Consider the following 14,323-nt stretch of genomic DNA (forward strand, 5'->3'; position numbering starts at 1 on the left):
ATATATATATATATATATATTAAGCTCTTATTTATCTCGAGCTTGTATTTTTTTTGTTTTAAGAAATAAATAACACACATTTTAATATTATTTACTTTTAAAAAGATCATTTTGATTAATATGGGATATTTTGCACATGTCCAAAAATTAGCTATACTAAAAGCAAGAAGAATTTAGGTAAAAAGTATATCACAGTTTTACCCCTATGTTTTATTTAAATGTTATTAATTATTTAATAAATTAAATATTCAATAGTAAATCATCATATTTCAGTACATAAATCAACCACCATAAAGTCTCTTAAATATGTGTTCTTTCTTTTAGTTTCATGTTGGAGTAAATTTGTGAATTATCTGCTTTATTCATCTTCCAATCGGGAATATAAATAATTATTTTTGCCCTTAACAAAAAGTAAAAAAATCATACAAACCTATATTATATTCTAATTACATATATAAGTATTTGTATTAACGTGACTACATTATTGAGAATTTAAGTTGTTTGTTGCATAGTATATATTAGCCTAGCATGTGGCATTTTAGTATCTTAATTTGAATATTGTACTAGACCAACAGTTAGTTATTTTTACTTTATGCATTTTTAGTCAATTTTATAATTAAGGATGTATTTTTTTTAATAGAAAGATATATGTAATATCTATTGTAAAATAATAATTCTTTTAGTAAATACTAACAGATTTGAAGAGAATAAATTTGTTATTTACATAAAATATTTGGAATAAACCACGTTTCAACAACTAGTATAGATATAGATATAACAATAATGATTACATAGGAAGAAACAATTTAACTTAAGAGGCATTGATAATTTTTGGATGAAAGCGGAAGGTGGAATGGAGGGACGAGAGTTAATTCAGGTAAATGATCAGACAACATAAAAGGAGTGACCATTGACTTACATATAGCTCAAAATGAACAACACCATCCAATATTTTGGAGTAGTATGCAAACTCTCTTATTCCTCTATTATCATCAATCAAAGATATAGTGAGGAGAGAGAGAGTGGGAGCTTAGGTCATGATCCTGGTTTCACTTTAATTTCCTACCATGGTCATGATCCTTCATCTCATTCCCCCCCCCCCCTTTTTTTTTTTTTTGATTGATTAATTTCTTCATCTTGTCATACATCAATCAATAAACACAAAGGAATAATGGCTTTCAAGTGTTGTGTTGAACAAAAGATGGGGAAATTTGCATTCTTCCTCATATATGCTCTTCTTGAATGGGTGATGATCCTCGTGCTTTTCATTGAGGGGTTTCTTGCTTTTTTCTCTAATGAATATGCCAAGTTGTTTGACTTGAAAATCCCTTGTTTGCTTTGCACGAGGATCGATCACATTCTCGTTCATAGGGATGCAAACTTTTATTACAATGATTCTATATGTGAAGTTCACAAGAAGGATATATCTTCCCTTGCTTATTGCCATGTTCACAAGAAACTCTCTGATATAAAGAACATGTGTGAGGGATGCCTTCTATCATTTGCGACAGAGAAAGATGCTGATTGTGATAGGTACAAGTCACTAGTTGGGATTCTGCACAAGGATATTGATTGCTTTGTGGAGGATGCACTTCACACGAAGAAGGAAGATAATGAGGTTATGCTCCAAACAACAACTTCTTTTGTTAGGTGTTCTTGTTGTGGGGAGCCTCTCAAAATCAGATCAAAGTCAAATCCTTCTTCTCAAGCTCCTTGGAGAAATGAGGACTACACACAGCTCAAGTTCATCTCCGATAATGATTTGGATGATGGAGGTATATATTTTCCCCCCTCTTTTACTACTAACTAACTAACTAGTAAGAATAATAATAATAATAATAATGTCTTCTTAATTTCTTGCAGCAGGTAGAGAGGATAATATTAAAGGTGCTTCAGAGGAAATTAATGATAATGCCTTGAAAACTGCAAATCTTACAAGAAATATGTTCTTTGGTATACCATTGTCAGATTCATGTCAAGCTAGTCCAAGATGGTCACACAGGGCTAGAAAATTGAGTATGGAATTGATTTCAGAGAGTAATGATGTAGTGAATGAATCAGATAATGACATCCTACATCGGTTAAAGAGGCAAGTCCATTTGGACCACAAGTCTGTCATTGCACTTTACATGGAACTTGATGAGGAAAGAAGTGCGGCTGCTGTTGCAGCAAATAATGCGATGGCCATGATCACTCGCTTGCAAGCAGAAAAGGCAGCTGTCCAAATGGAGGCATTACAGTATCAGAGAATGATGGAGGAGCAGGCAGAATACGATCAAGAGGCTTTGCAAGTGATGAAAGATTTGCTTTTGAAAAGAGAAGAAGACATAAAGGTGATGGAAGTTGTTGTTGAGACATATAGGGAAAGATATGGAGATATGAAGGGAGTAGGAAGTGAGGTGTGTGAAGTTGGTGAATATCAAGAGTGGAATTCTTATTCTTTTTCATCCCTTAGTGAAAGATCAACTTGTGTCAGTCCTGATGAAGGAGACCAACAGAGATTAGGCCCTTACGAACCACATCTTGATTTTGAGCATGAGAGATGTTACCTCATGGGTTTATTGACCAAGCTTGAAGACAAAATTACAACATCTAAGGATGGATTTTATGAATCTGAAGGAAAAGGTTCGTATGTACGTAATTCAATCTTTTTGTTTTGGTTTTCTCATGACTTTTGCAGATCATATTTATAATTTCTTGTTGGTAGGAAGTGAAAATAAGGCCATTCTTAGAAGAGAAGTTTCAGTAATTAGAGAGAGGTTGAGTGCCATCGAAGCAGAGAGCATGTTTTTAAAACATGCTACTATGACATTACAGAGGGACGATGAAGGAATCAAACTCTTGACAGAGATAGCTCAACATCTACGGAGGCTTAGGCAATCGAAGGATGGAAGCGCATGAGATCAGTTTTCATCAAATATGGTGATTTCTTCCTCTCCTTTTTATCTGTGCTCGAAATTATGTTTCAACACAGAGCTATACATTTTTATTTTCCAAGAATAATAATTTGGTGTCTCCATTGTTTCTAATTATTTACTTTGGACATCTATTTGTTTGTTAGGATGTGCTGTTGTTCTCGTAGAAGGAAGTTCCAAACCTTTGACATATTATGGCCTTGAGGTCTTGTGGTAATATTCTCTTCCATGCTTAAATATACCTGGATTATTATTTCACATTCACAGTAAAAATTAAATTCCATCAGTAAACAGTGACTTTATTGCCAAGTATGTATGTTGTTTAAGATCTCTTGCAGATGAGCCAGGCAAGGAACCAGGCAACTTTTGGTATAATGGAGCAAGCTTTCGCACAATTAACTAAATACTATATACTAATTGAGTTGGACACAAGGCAAATGAAGTCATTGTATGTATATATTTAACCATGTGCTCATGGTTACTTAGATCCTCCTCCTAGTTTCCAATTGATGTTCATTTTTGACAAGTTGTTTCATCTATATATATAATGAGAGGATTTACATTAATATTCAGGGGATAACAAACCCCTCTCTCATCGTTCTACTATTTGAAAGTAGCGTGAGCATAAACAAGTGGTAGTGCAGAAGATGATGCATGTTAGGGTGACCAAAAGTTTCATAAGATCTGTCACCATTTGATTATAATTTGCACCCTAAAATATGAAATTATCAAAACTATTGAATGTGAGCTTACTAGCCATGTGAGAGAAATTGAGAGAAGAATTGAGAAAGGAAGAAATACAGAGGAAAAGGAATTAACCAACTTGCGTTATCAAATGAGAAAGAGTTCCTATTTATATATCCCTTCTGACTAATTAACTAACTTTTAATTAGCATTGTAACTAACTAATAACATTTTAACAAACTCAACTAGCTATAACTAATTACGCATTACATTCTTTCTAACACTCCCCTCAAGTTGGATGGTGGAATATGTCCACCATTCCTTACTTGAACAACATTGTGTAATTGTTTTCGCATTGCTTGGTGAAAATATATGCCACTTGCTCTCTGCTTGCTATGTGTACAGTCTTAACTGATCCTTCCTACATCCCTTCTCTGATGAAATGACGATCGATCTTTATATGTTTTGTTCGTTCATGATACATGGGATTTGAATCAATTTGCATTGCTTCTTTATTATCACGGTGTAACTTCATTTGCAACTCAACTTGAGCTCCAAGTTTCTTTCAATAACCGTTGTAGCCACACCAACTCTGCCACAGTGGTTGCCATACTCCTATATTCAGCTTCAGCTGAAATCCTTGAGATTATATTCTGTTTCTTTGACTTCCAAGAAACCAAAGATTCACCAATCTTAATACCAAAACCTGTTACAAACTTTCTAGACAACACACATGATGTCCAATCAACATCAGACTAAACATTGAAATTTCCCTATTTCTTGTTGCTCATCAATAGTCCTAAGCTAGTTTTCCCTTTAATGTAACTTACTATATGTAAGGCTGCAACATAGTGAGACTTCTTTGGTAAATGAATGAAATGACTCAAATGCTGCACAACTTAAGAAACATCTGGCCTTGTCATGGCTAAGTCTAACAGTCTCCCAATTAGCCTCTGATAGACTCTTCGATCTTCTAAATGAGCATCATTTGTGATGTTAAATTGATTTTCATACTCCAAACTTGTATGCTTTTGGTTTTGTTCAAGAGGAGTTGTAGTTGACTTTCCACCGCTAGCCCAGAATCGGATACTAACTCCATAGCATACCTCCTTTGGTTCATCAAAATCCCACTTTTTGACCTTGCAAATTCTATACCAAGGAAGTACCTTAATACACCCAAATCCTTCATCTTGAAGTTATGATGTAGGACATCTTTAGCCTCTTGTGCCGGTGATAAAAAGGTCATCCACATGTATAAGTATAATCACAATGTCACCAACAGTGTTTGTTTTAGTAAACAATGAATAGTCCAGCTTGCTTTGTGTAAACCTTGAGTGGATGAGGGCATTAGTAAGCTTCAAGTTCCATTGTCTGCTGGCTTGTTTTAATTCATACAAGGACTTGAGCAGCCTAAAGACTTTATGCTCTCCCTGGCTTAAAAATCCTGGTGGTAAGGTCATATATACCTCCCCAAATAAATCTCCTTGAAGGATGACATTATACACATTCATCTGAAAAATAGACCAACTAGACTGAGCAACCAAAGCAATAACACACCTCACCGTCACTATTTTCACCACAGTGAAGAAGGTATCATGGTAGTCCAAACCTTCCAACTGTGTGAACCCCTTAGCAACTAGTCTGGCCTTATATCTTTCAACATTGCCATCATCTTTGTACTTAACCTCATACACCCACTTCCAATCAATAAGTAATATTTTTAGAGGCAAATCAACAACCTCCCTAGTGTGATTGTCAGTGAGAGCTTGAATCTCTTGGTCCATAGCCAAAGTCCAATTACTATTGTTGGAAGCCTGGTCAAAAGAGGAGGGTTCTGAATAGAAGAGAAAAATGTGGAAAGATGAGATTTATAAGGTGTGATATTAGAGTAGGACATGGAAGAAGAAATAGGATGAGATGTTTTGGAAGTAGTGACATAGTCCGTATGCCAGATGGGTGGTTTGGTGGAACTAGAAGATTTTCTTTGAGGAAGTGGAGGTGTAAGATGAGGAAAGATAGGGTTCAAATCTTGAACAGAATATTTCCTTTTTTTGTATTGTATTATTTTTCAAAGGAGGCATGTACATGATTATATAACTACAACTAAGTTACAATATATGGAAAGAACTAATATCTTCCTATTTTTCAAAGATTATCATAATCGAATTTTTATTTTAAAAGATTACAGAATATCTCTACAAATCCTCAAAATATCTCTACACTCCCCCTCAAGTTGGTGCATAGATGTCGAACATGCCCAACTTGCTCCCAAACTTGTAGAAATTTTTGCTCGAAACTACTTTAGTAAGAAGATCAGCCAATTGGTCCTCCGATCGAATCTTGGGTAACTCTAATATCTTTACATCCAACTTTTCCTTGATGAAAACCCTGTCTACTTCTACATGCTTGGCACGACCGTGTTGTACCAAATTGTGTGCAAATATCATCACGTGCCGCCTTATTATCATAATATAGTTGGATTGGTGCCTTAGGTGGATAACCCAAATCTGTTAAGAGAAGTCCCAACCCCAAAGTTTCACATATTCCAAGTTTCATTCCTCTGAATTCCTCCTCCGCACTTGACTGAGCAACAACATTTTGCTTTTTGCTTCTCCATGTAACAAGATTTCCTCCCACAAAAGTGAAATATCCCCAAGTAGACCGTCTGTCATTGATATCTCCAGCCTAATCAACATCCGTATATACATTTATTACTAGAGGATCTATACATTTTGTGAACAAAATTCCCTTTGCTGGAACAGACTTCAAATATTTCAAGATGCACATAGTTGCGTTCATATGTTGCTCTCCAATGCGTAAATCGACTCAAAGTAACACCGATCACACTTGGTCCATTAATGGCCAAGGTGCTTCATCTCGAATTTTACCATGTTGTCTCTTCAAGAACAAAGTGTGATCGGTGTTACTTTGAGTATAGCCAAATGCCTTCATACATTTGATGAATTTTTCAAACCACACTCTTGGTGATTGTTTCAGTCCATAAAGTGATTTCTTCAACCTGCATACTTTATGATCATGTGATCTCAGTATCCCATACCCTCGAGAATAGTCCATATAGACTTCTTCAGACAACTCACCATGTAGAAAAGCATTTTTCACATCAAATTGTTGTAGTGGCCAATCAAAATTTGCAGCCAAGGATAATAGCACTCGAACTATGTTGATTTTTGCAACAGATGCAAATGTTTTTGTATAGTCGATTCCATAAGTCTGAGTATATCCCTTATCCACCAACCTCGCTTTGAATCGTTCTATCATACCATCTTTTTTGTACTTGACTATATACACCCATAGACATCCAACTGTTTTCTTTCATGATGAACAATCGACAAGTTCCTATGTATCATTTGTTCAAAGATTTCATCTCTTCATCGATAGCTGCTTTGCATTTTGGATCAGTTAAGGCTTCCTGGACATTATTAGGAATAGATACAACATATAATTGATTTACAAATGACTTATTCGATTCCGACAAACGATGATTAGACACAAAATAGCTCAATAGGTATCCAGTCCTACCAGAAATTTTTTGTTCATAGGTGGGTTTAGGAAAACCTCATTGTGTCGTGCTTGTAGTTGTTTGACTGATGGTTCAGGTACAAAATCAAAAATATTTGGAGTTGGTGACGATTGATTTAGTATATCAGTTGCTTGTTGAATGAGGGGTTCATGTGATATTGGATTAACTTGTCCAATTTCTTAATTTCCCAGTAGCACCCAAATCTTCTTCATCAATTTCCTAATTTTCAGTAGTACCCAAATCTGATTCTACCATATCTTGGTTATGTCTCATTTCTTGATGTTCACCGTCACATAAATTTTATTCATATACAACCTGTTTACTAGGCGCAGAAAGTATCAATTTTTGATAATTTAGAGACAAACTATCCTTCACGTCCTCCCCTTGGAGTTTTGTTTCATTAGAAAAATACACAGACTCTTCGTGAAAAACAACATCCATTGTAACAAACATTCATTGAGTTGGAGGATAAAAACATTTTTACCCCTTTTGATTAGTAACATATCCCAAGAAAAAACACCGCAGTGCACGAGGGGATAGTTTATCGCATTGATGCTTATGAAGATGTACAAATACTACACAACCAAAAATACGAGGAGTCAAATTTGGGACTGCCGATGCATCACCGCTTTAGGAAGAGCTTGATATGTTGTTTTAAAGTTAATTCTGCTAGAAGACACTCGATTAATTAAATATGTTGCACAACTGAGTGCTTCTCCCCAATAACATTGTGGTAGATGAGCTTCAGTCAATAGAGAACGAATAACATCTAACAAATGATATTTTTTTCTTTCGGCTACCCCATTATATTGGGGTATATTGGGACAAGTAGTTTTATGAGCAATTCCATGTGTTTCTAAATATCGCTTAAGTTCACAGTTGGAATACTCTCCCCCATTGTCACTACGTAGAACTCTTACTTGGCAATTATATTGAGTGCAAATCATTTTATGAAACTTTTGAAACAACAAATTCACTTCACTTTTGAACTTCATCAAACACACCAAGTCATTCTAGTACAATCGTCTATAAAAGTAACAAACCAACGTAATCCACCTAACGTATTCACCTTGGATGGACCCCAAATATCTGAATGTATAGTCATAAAAGGAATTGAACTTTTTTCATTTTTGGTGAAAAAGACACACGTTGACTCTTTAAAAGTTCACAGACATCACAATGGAAATCAAAAACATCAAATTTTGTAAATAACCTAGGAAACAACTTATTAAGATATCCAAAAGAAACATGTCCTGATCGTCGATACCATAGCCAAATATAAGATTTCCTTGTTTTGTCCTCACAACTAAACACATTAATCGGTAATGCTTGGCGCAACTGATTAGAACTTTTTGACTCCAAATTCAAGCAATGCAACTTCTCTCGTCTAGTACCATAATCAATCATCTTCATCATCTGGATGTCCTCAAACACACAATAGTTAGGCCAAAACATCACAACAAAAGATAGAGTAGTGGTAATTTGAGAAATAGACAAAAGGTTGCAATCCAACGATGGAACTACTAAGACATTGTCTAAATTTAAATTACTAATGAGAGACAAAGATCCTTCCCTAATGATATTTGCCGAAGAACCATTAGCGGTGGAAACATACTTTTGTGACAATGGTTTAAGGGATGAAACTTGTCTAGAATCAAATATCATGTGATCTGTATCTCCGGAATAAATTATTCATGTATATTAGAAACAAGTGTAGATAAATTTAAAGCCTTACCATTGTTACCTCTCGTTTCTACCAAGGTTGTGGATTGTCCAGCAACATCTTCCTTGGCATTTGTTTCTACAGTTGCAGCAGTGGAACTCTGGCTTGCATTTCTCTTTCTTGAATCACAGTTCTAATACCACCATTCTAGATATCCCACAATCTCAAAACAACAATCTTTTTTGAACCCCGACTGATCAAAATGATTACACTAATAAGTGGACATTTTGATACCCTTAGACCTCATTTGATCTGGTTGATTTTGAGAGAATCGATTCTGATTAGATCTATATTTGCTCACCATGGCGGCTGCTTCAGATTTTTCAAGATCTCCATAGATTCACGACAAACCATTAAGTAACATTCTTCTAATTCTGAAACATGATCCTTCATCAAGATTTCCCCACGAATCTGTTCAAATTCACCATCCAAACCAGCAAGAAAGATGTGCACCTTTTGTTGTTGAATAGACTTGCGGTAAGAACTGACATCCTTTTCATTTTCCATGATCACCTTATCACGGTGATTCAACTCACAAAAAAATTCAATCAATTCTCCATAGTAGGAAGAGAGAGATCTGTCATTTTGTTTGGCAGAAAAGGCTTTTTGATTCAAAGTGAAGACTTTAGTTCATCTGCTCCATCATAAAAGGTTGTTGACAGAGCTTTCCATATTTCTTAAGCAGTAGGTAAGCGAATATATCACTTCATGATCTCAGGAGACATAGACATCAACATCCACCTCTTCACCTTTTGATTGTCTGAGTGTTTTAAAAGGCGGGGGTGTGAGGCAAGGCTTTTTATATAGTACGGAGTGAGGTGTAAGTTTCATGAGGCTTTTTATATAGTACGGGGTGAGGTGTAAGTCTCATGAATCTACTTGGTGTAGTATCATGTATATTCAGTTTCATACTTTTATTACTAGTAAAATAAGCAAAAATAAACTTTTCAATGATTTATAATTTTTATTTGAGATAAGTATTAATAATCAATAATGAAGAAAAAGTATTATATTATTATTTGAGAAATATCATAACACCAATATAAAAATATGATTTAAAGTAAAAAAAACTTAAAAATAAATTTAAAACGCCTGGGAGTGCGTTTTTACGCCAAGGACTTACGTTTTTATGTTCAGGGCTTATGCCTCAAATTTTAGGACTTAGACCTTATGATCTACATTTTTAATTTACGCCCCAGAGTATTTTTGGTATGCCACGCCCCGAGACTCACCCTGAGACTCGCCCCAAAAACGTTTTTGAAAACACTATTGTGTACCATTTATCATGTCCTTCATTTTTTTCAGTAGGTGGTTGTGTATTCCCATGAAGAAACGAAAATTTCTCTTCTTCACCAATATGCATCTATATGATTTGAGACCACACATTATAATAAGTTTCATTTAGAATAGTTCCTGCATTGAAAGAGGAATTTTCAGATTGAATGACAATCGGGTAGAGTTAGAAGCATCTGATTTGTCCATGGCGCTGATACCAAGTTCAAATCTTGAACAAAATATTTCCTTTTTTTGTATTCTATTATTTTCCAAAGGATGCATGTACATGATTATATAACTACAACTAAGTAACAATATATGGAAAGAACTAATATCTTCCTATTTTACAATCTGATTTGTCCATGGCGCTGATACCAAGTTCAAATCTTGAACAAAATATTTTCTTGTTTTGTATTCTATTATTTTCCAAATGATGCATGTACATAATTATATAACTACAACTAAGTAACAATATATGAAAAGAACTAATATCTTCCTATTTTACAATGATATCCAGAATCGAGTTCCTATTTTAAAATATTACAGAATATCTCTACAAGCCCTAAAAATATCTCTACAAGGTGATGGGGAGTTAAGAACTGAGGGTGAAGGAATGGTATGTGAATTGATGGACTGAGGATCAGGTGTGACAAGAGTACGACTGGTTTGAGGGTTTGAAAAGATAGCAGGACAACAATCATTTGCAGGGTTAGGGAATGCAGATAAAGAGACTAGAAAAATAGGAGTATGATGAGGTTGCGAATCTAGAAGAGTATGTTTGGGATGTTTAAATGGAAAAATATCCTCCTTAAAGGATACATCTTTGTTAACATAAACGGAACTTGTGGCATTATTGTAAAGTTTGTAACCTTTTTGTGTATCAAAATAGCCCATAAAAACAAAAGTAATTGCCTTGGGAGAAAAATTGGCAGTGGTGATCGGTCTAGTGGCACAACACAAGCAGTCAAAAACTCGCAAATGGTGTAATTTGGGCACTTGATTATGGAAGACAGAGATTTTCCTGCCAAAATGGATGAGGGAAGTCTATTTAAGAGTGGATGAGCTTGGAACCTGAGTGCCCTTTCCATTTCAAAAACATATCTATGATTTGTTTCCGCAATGTCATTTTGTTGAGGTGTGGACACAAGTACTCTAGTGAATTATACCAAGAGAAGTAAAAAGAGTGATATTGTGAGTTAAAAAGTTCAAGACCATTGTCTGAATTAACAATTTTAATAGAAGTTGAAAACTGATTTTTGATTAGACTAATAAATGTTGTGATAAAAGTCACAACTTCACTTTGTATCTCAACAAGAAAATCCAAGTCATTCAGGAGTAGTCATCAGTAATGGTAAGAAAAAACCCATAACCATTATAAGAACATTGCTTATAAGGCCCCCAAACATCCATATGCAGAATTTCAAAAGGGGATACAATTTTATTAGTACTAGAAGAGAAGGGGAATCTAGTTTATCTTGCAAGAGGACATACAGGACATGAAAGAAAAACTTTATTCTGCAACTGAGGCCCTTAGTGAGTCTATTTGTGGGAACTAAAAAAAGTTCAATTGTATCATATTAACACATTACATATGTAGAAATATATATTCATTATAAAGTACTAACAAATCCTTTATCAATCAAATACATCCCAATTAAATATAGTAGTCAGTTTCAACTTCAAAACATTTAGTTTATACTAATACTAAGTTGCATATTAATGATCCTAATCTCAAAACAAAAAGAAAGGGGCATATGGCGAAATTGGTAGAAGCTACGAACTTAATTGGTAATGAAACAATAATTTAAATTAATATTACATGTATCACACAGTAACTTGTTGATCTTTAATTCCAAGATTACTTATTTAATGTATAATTAATAGGAGTATAGTACTTATCAATTTATACAAGAATCACAAATACTAATGTATCACGATTGAATGGTCATCTCAAAAATATAAATAAAAATCAAATTAACAACACAATATATGTAGTTTCATACCTCTGATTGTCTGATCTATTTTACTATGCAACTAAAACTCTGATCTATTTTATACATTGCAAATCGAGACTCATATTTTTTCCAGATTTTTGAATGTCAGGTTTTTTTTTTCCAGATTCTTCATTGTCTTAGCAAAATCAAAATATTCATGATGTACCTTCTCATTGTTTTTGTGATTTTGAATCAAAATTGAAAGGGTCTTCGACGAATTGGAAGAAGAAATTTAAAATCCCACTTATGTATCATTCATAACTCACCTTGATTTTCCAGATTCTTGAACGTATTCATGATCATGTATCGGCTATTGTTTTCAACTTTTAAAATCTATTATGATTTGGGAAAGAATTAAAAGATGAAAATTTGAATTGTTTGAAACCATACGGATCAAATCATATGTAGGGATAGAATGTAATTTAAATCTTATTTGGATACATTCTATCCAACTTATTTGCTATGTATCCGAATAATATTATTTTTAAGGGACTTTCGTAAATTTAAAAAAAGTAGGAATAGAATGTAATTTAAATCTTACACTATGGGATTTAGGAAAGTTATACCATTTTTAAATATTATACTGAATACCAAATAAAAATAAAATGTATACTATATATCATACCAAATATCATAATACTAGAACAACGATATTCAAATTCAGTACAATATGACATTCCAGTATATACCATCCCAAATATCATAATACTAGAACAACGATATTCAAATTTTCAGTACAATATGACATTTCGGTATATACCATAATACCATATCATGTGCACCCTCTATTTGTAAATCTCCCATTAAATATGGAGTGCAATACACTACACACCCAGTATGGTTGAAGCTTAGTTTGAAAATATGATTCTCAATGAAGATTTCTATGACTATTCTATGGCCTATGTTTCATAACCGAATTTTATTTACATGTGACGAATCTTGGCAAAAGCACTACACTTGACGTCCACATACAAACTATACAAGGGCTGCTGAATTCAAAGTTTAAGAGTGAAAGAGAATATTTACAGACCAACAAGGGTTGTGGTGAAGGTAAGTACTCATTCATCCTTAACCAAGAGACCTCGAATTCAAAGCCCATAGCTACGGAGTCGCCTTCGTTAGGGAGCGTCGGGGCTCCATATGAGTACCGAACAGGTGTAAAACCAACAAAATAAGAGAATATTTACAGAAAAATATTTGCAACTGGTTCCTTGCTAGTTCTCCATAAGAAAATTAGAATATGACAGATAATTAATTACCTACAATGGATATTTTAAAGCTGAAAGCCCAACTCCATAAATACCCTTCTTCACAATTTTCCCAGTACAAAGGAGGACCTTGCACTATTCCAAAAAGCAGCGGGCAACAACCCACACAAGACAAGAACAAATACAAAAACCCTCCATTGGCATAAACCAAATACTTGGCATGATCAAGTCTTCCAAGCATTCAAACAAGTTATGATTTACGCACACGATCACGCCAAGAACCTTGCTGCATTGCCAGTGCCTAATTCATATAATACAAGAATGATTAGGCAGAGTGGAACCAAAAATGAAGATAAAGGGGTGAAAACCTAACCACGGTACTCTAATAATTAGCAAAAACCTACTATGATAAGATTTAAGATATCACCTGTCCATTGATGAGACTTGTAGCAGTTGCAATTTCAGATATGTCCTTTTTGACATTCTTATCTTCTGCTTCATCATTTGTTTCTGAGGAAGGTGAACATGGCAATATTGAGGGAGCTCCAAAAATAGCCTCATCATGAGCAGCCTCAATTTGTTCCTCCCTCCTAGTCTTCAAATCAACAAAAAAAATTAACAGCAAAAACATCTTAGCGCTTTGGCATGATCACAGCCCATTTGCAACACAGTTATGAGAAGTAAATGATACAAAGAAAAAGAGGTGTGTACCTCCACCGTAGAAAACCGAAAGCTTTTACCAATGTGGTTGACTAAAGCACCATCATCTTCTACAGCTAAAGCAATCAACAGTGCATCAGTGTCAGCAAATAAAGGAACTTTTCTTTCTACAAAAATATCGATATAAGCAAGAACGGAGGTCCCCCGTCAGGGGAGGAGCTACGTGGAGCCCGGGGGGACCCCCTTCATCGAAAAATTACGCCGAATATGTAAGCTCCAATTTTGAATATATATATATATATATATATATATATATATATATA

General features: G+C 34.5%; 2 protein-coding genes and 1 long non-coding RNA gene across 5 annotated transcripts in view; 1 reads left to right on the top strand and 2 right to left on the bottom strand.

The window, feature by feature from the left end:
- The first annotated feature begins 943 nt into the window (after positions 1–943).
- On the top strand, positions 944–3,481 carry LOC107006774 (probable myosin-binding protein 5). 3 transcript variants are annotated; one of them, XM_015205292.2, is made up of 5 exons: positions 944–1,775; positions 1,867–2,625; positions 2,708–2,922; positions 3,062–3,128; positions 3,243–3,481. In XM_015205292.2, the coding sequence occupies exons 1-3, from the start codon at positions 1,172–1,174 to the stop codon at positions 2,899–2,901; spliced, it is 1,557 nt and encodes a 518-aa protein (XP_015060778.1). In that variant the 5' UTR covers positions 944–1,171; the 3' UTR covers positions 2,902–2,922; positions 3,062–3,128; positions 3,243–3,481. The 3 variants fall into 3 exon arrangements, with proteins under 3 accessions (XP_015060778.1, XP_015060776.1, XP_015060777.1); XM_015205290.2 differs by having other exon boundaries at positions 947–1,775; positions 1,864–2,625; XM_015205291.2 differs by having other exon boundaries at positions 947–1,775; positions 1,864–2,625; positions 3,254–3,481.
- Positions 3,482–8,112: 4,631 nt separating this feature from the next.
- Positions 8,113–9,855, bottom strand: LOC114075094. The gene is made up of 2 exons (XR_003575442.1): positions 8,876–9,855; positions 8,113–8,556 (listed from the first exon to the last, which is right to left on the bottom strand). It is a non-coding gene; the product is annotated as an uncharacterized LOC114075094 (long non-coding RNA).
- A 3,181-nt stretch (positions 9,856–13,036) lies between these two features.
- LOC107005330 (serine/Arginine-related protein 53) overlaps positions 13,037–14,323 on the bottom strand; it is an 11,454-nt gene continuing 10,167 nt past the window's right edge. Inside the window, exons 4-6 of the mRNA XM_015203894.2 lie at positions 14,052–14,116; positions 13,768–13,935; positions 13,037–13,641 (exon numbers count right to left, since the gene is read on the bottom strand). Coding sequence (XP_015059380.1) covers positions 13,591–13,641; positions 13,768–13,935; positions 14,052–14,116 — 284 coding nt within the window. The 3' untranslated portion in view covers positions 13,037–13,590. The remainder of the gene's footprint in view (positions 13,642–13,767; positions 13,936–14,051; positions 14,117–14,323) is intronic.

This window comes from Solanum pennellii, chromosome 12 (genome assembly GCF_001406875.1).
Source record: "Solanum pennellii chromosome 12, SPENNV200".
Lineage (NCBI taxonomy): Eukaryota > Viridiplantae > Streptophyta > Magnoliopsida > Solanales > Solanaceae > Solanum > Solanum pennellii.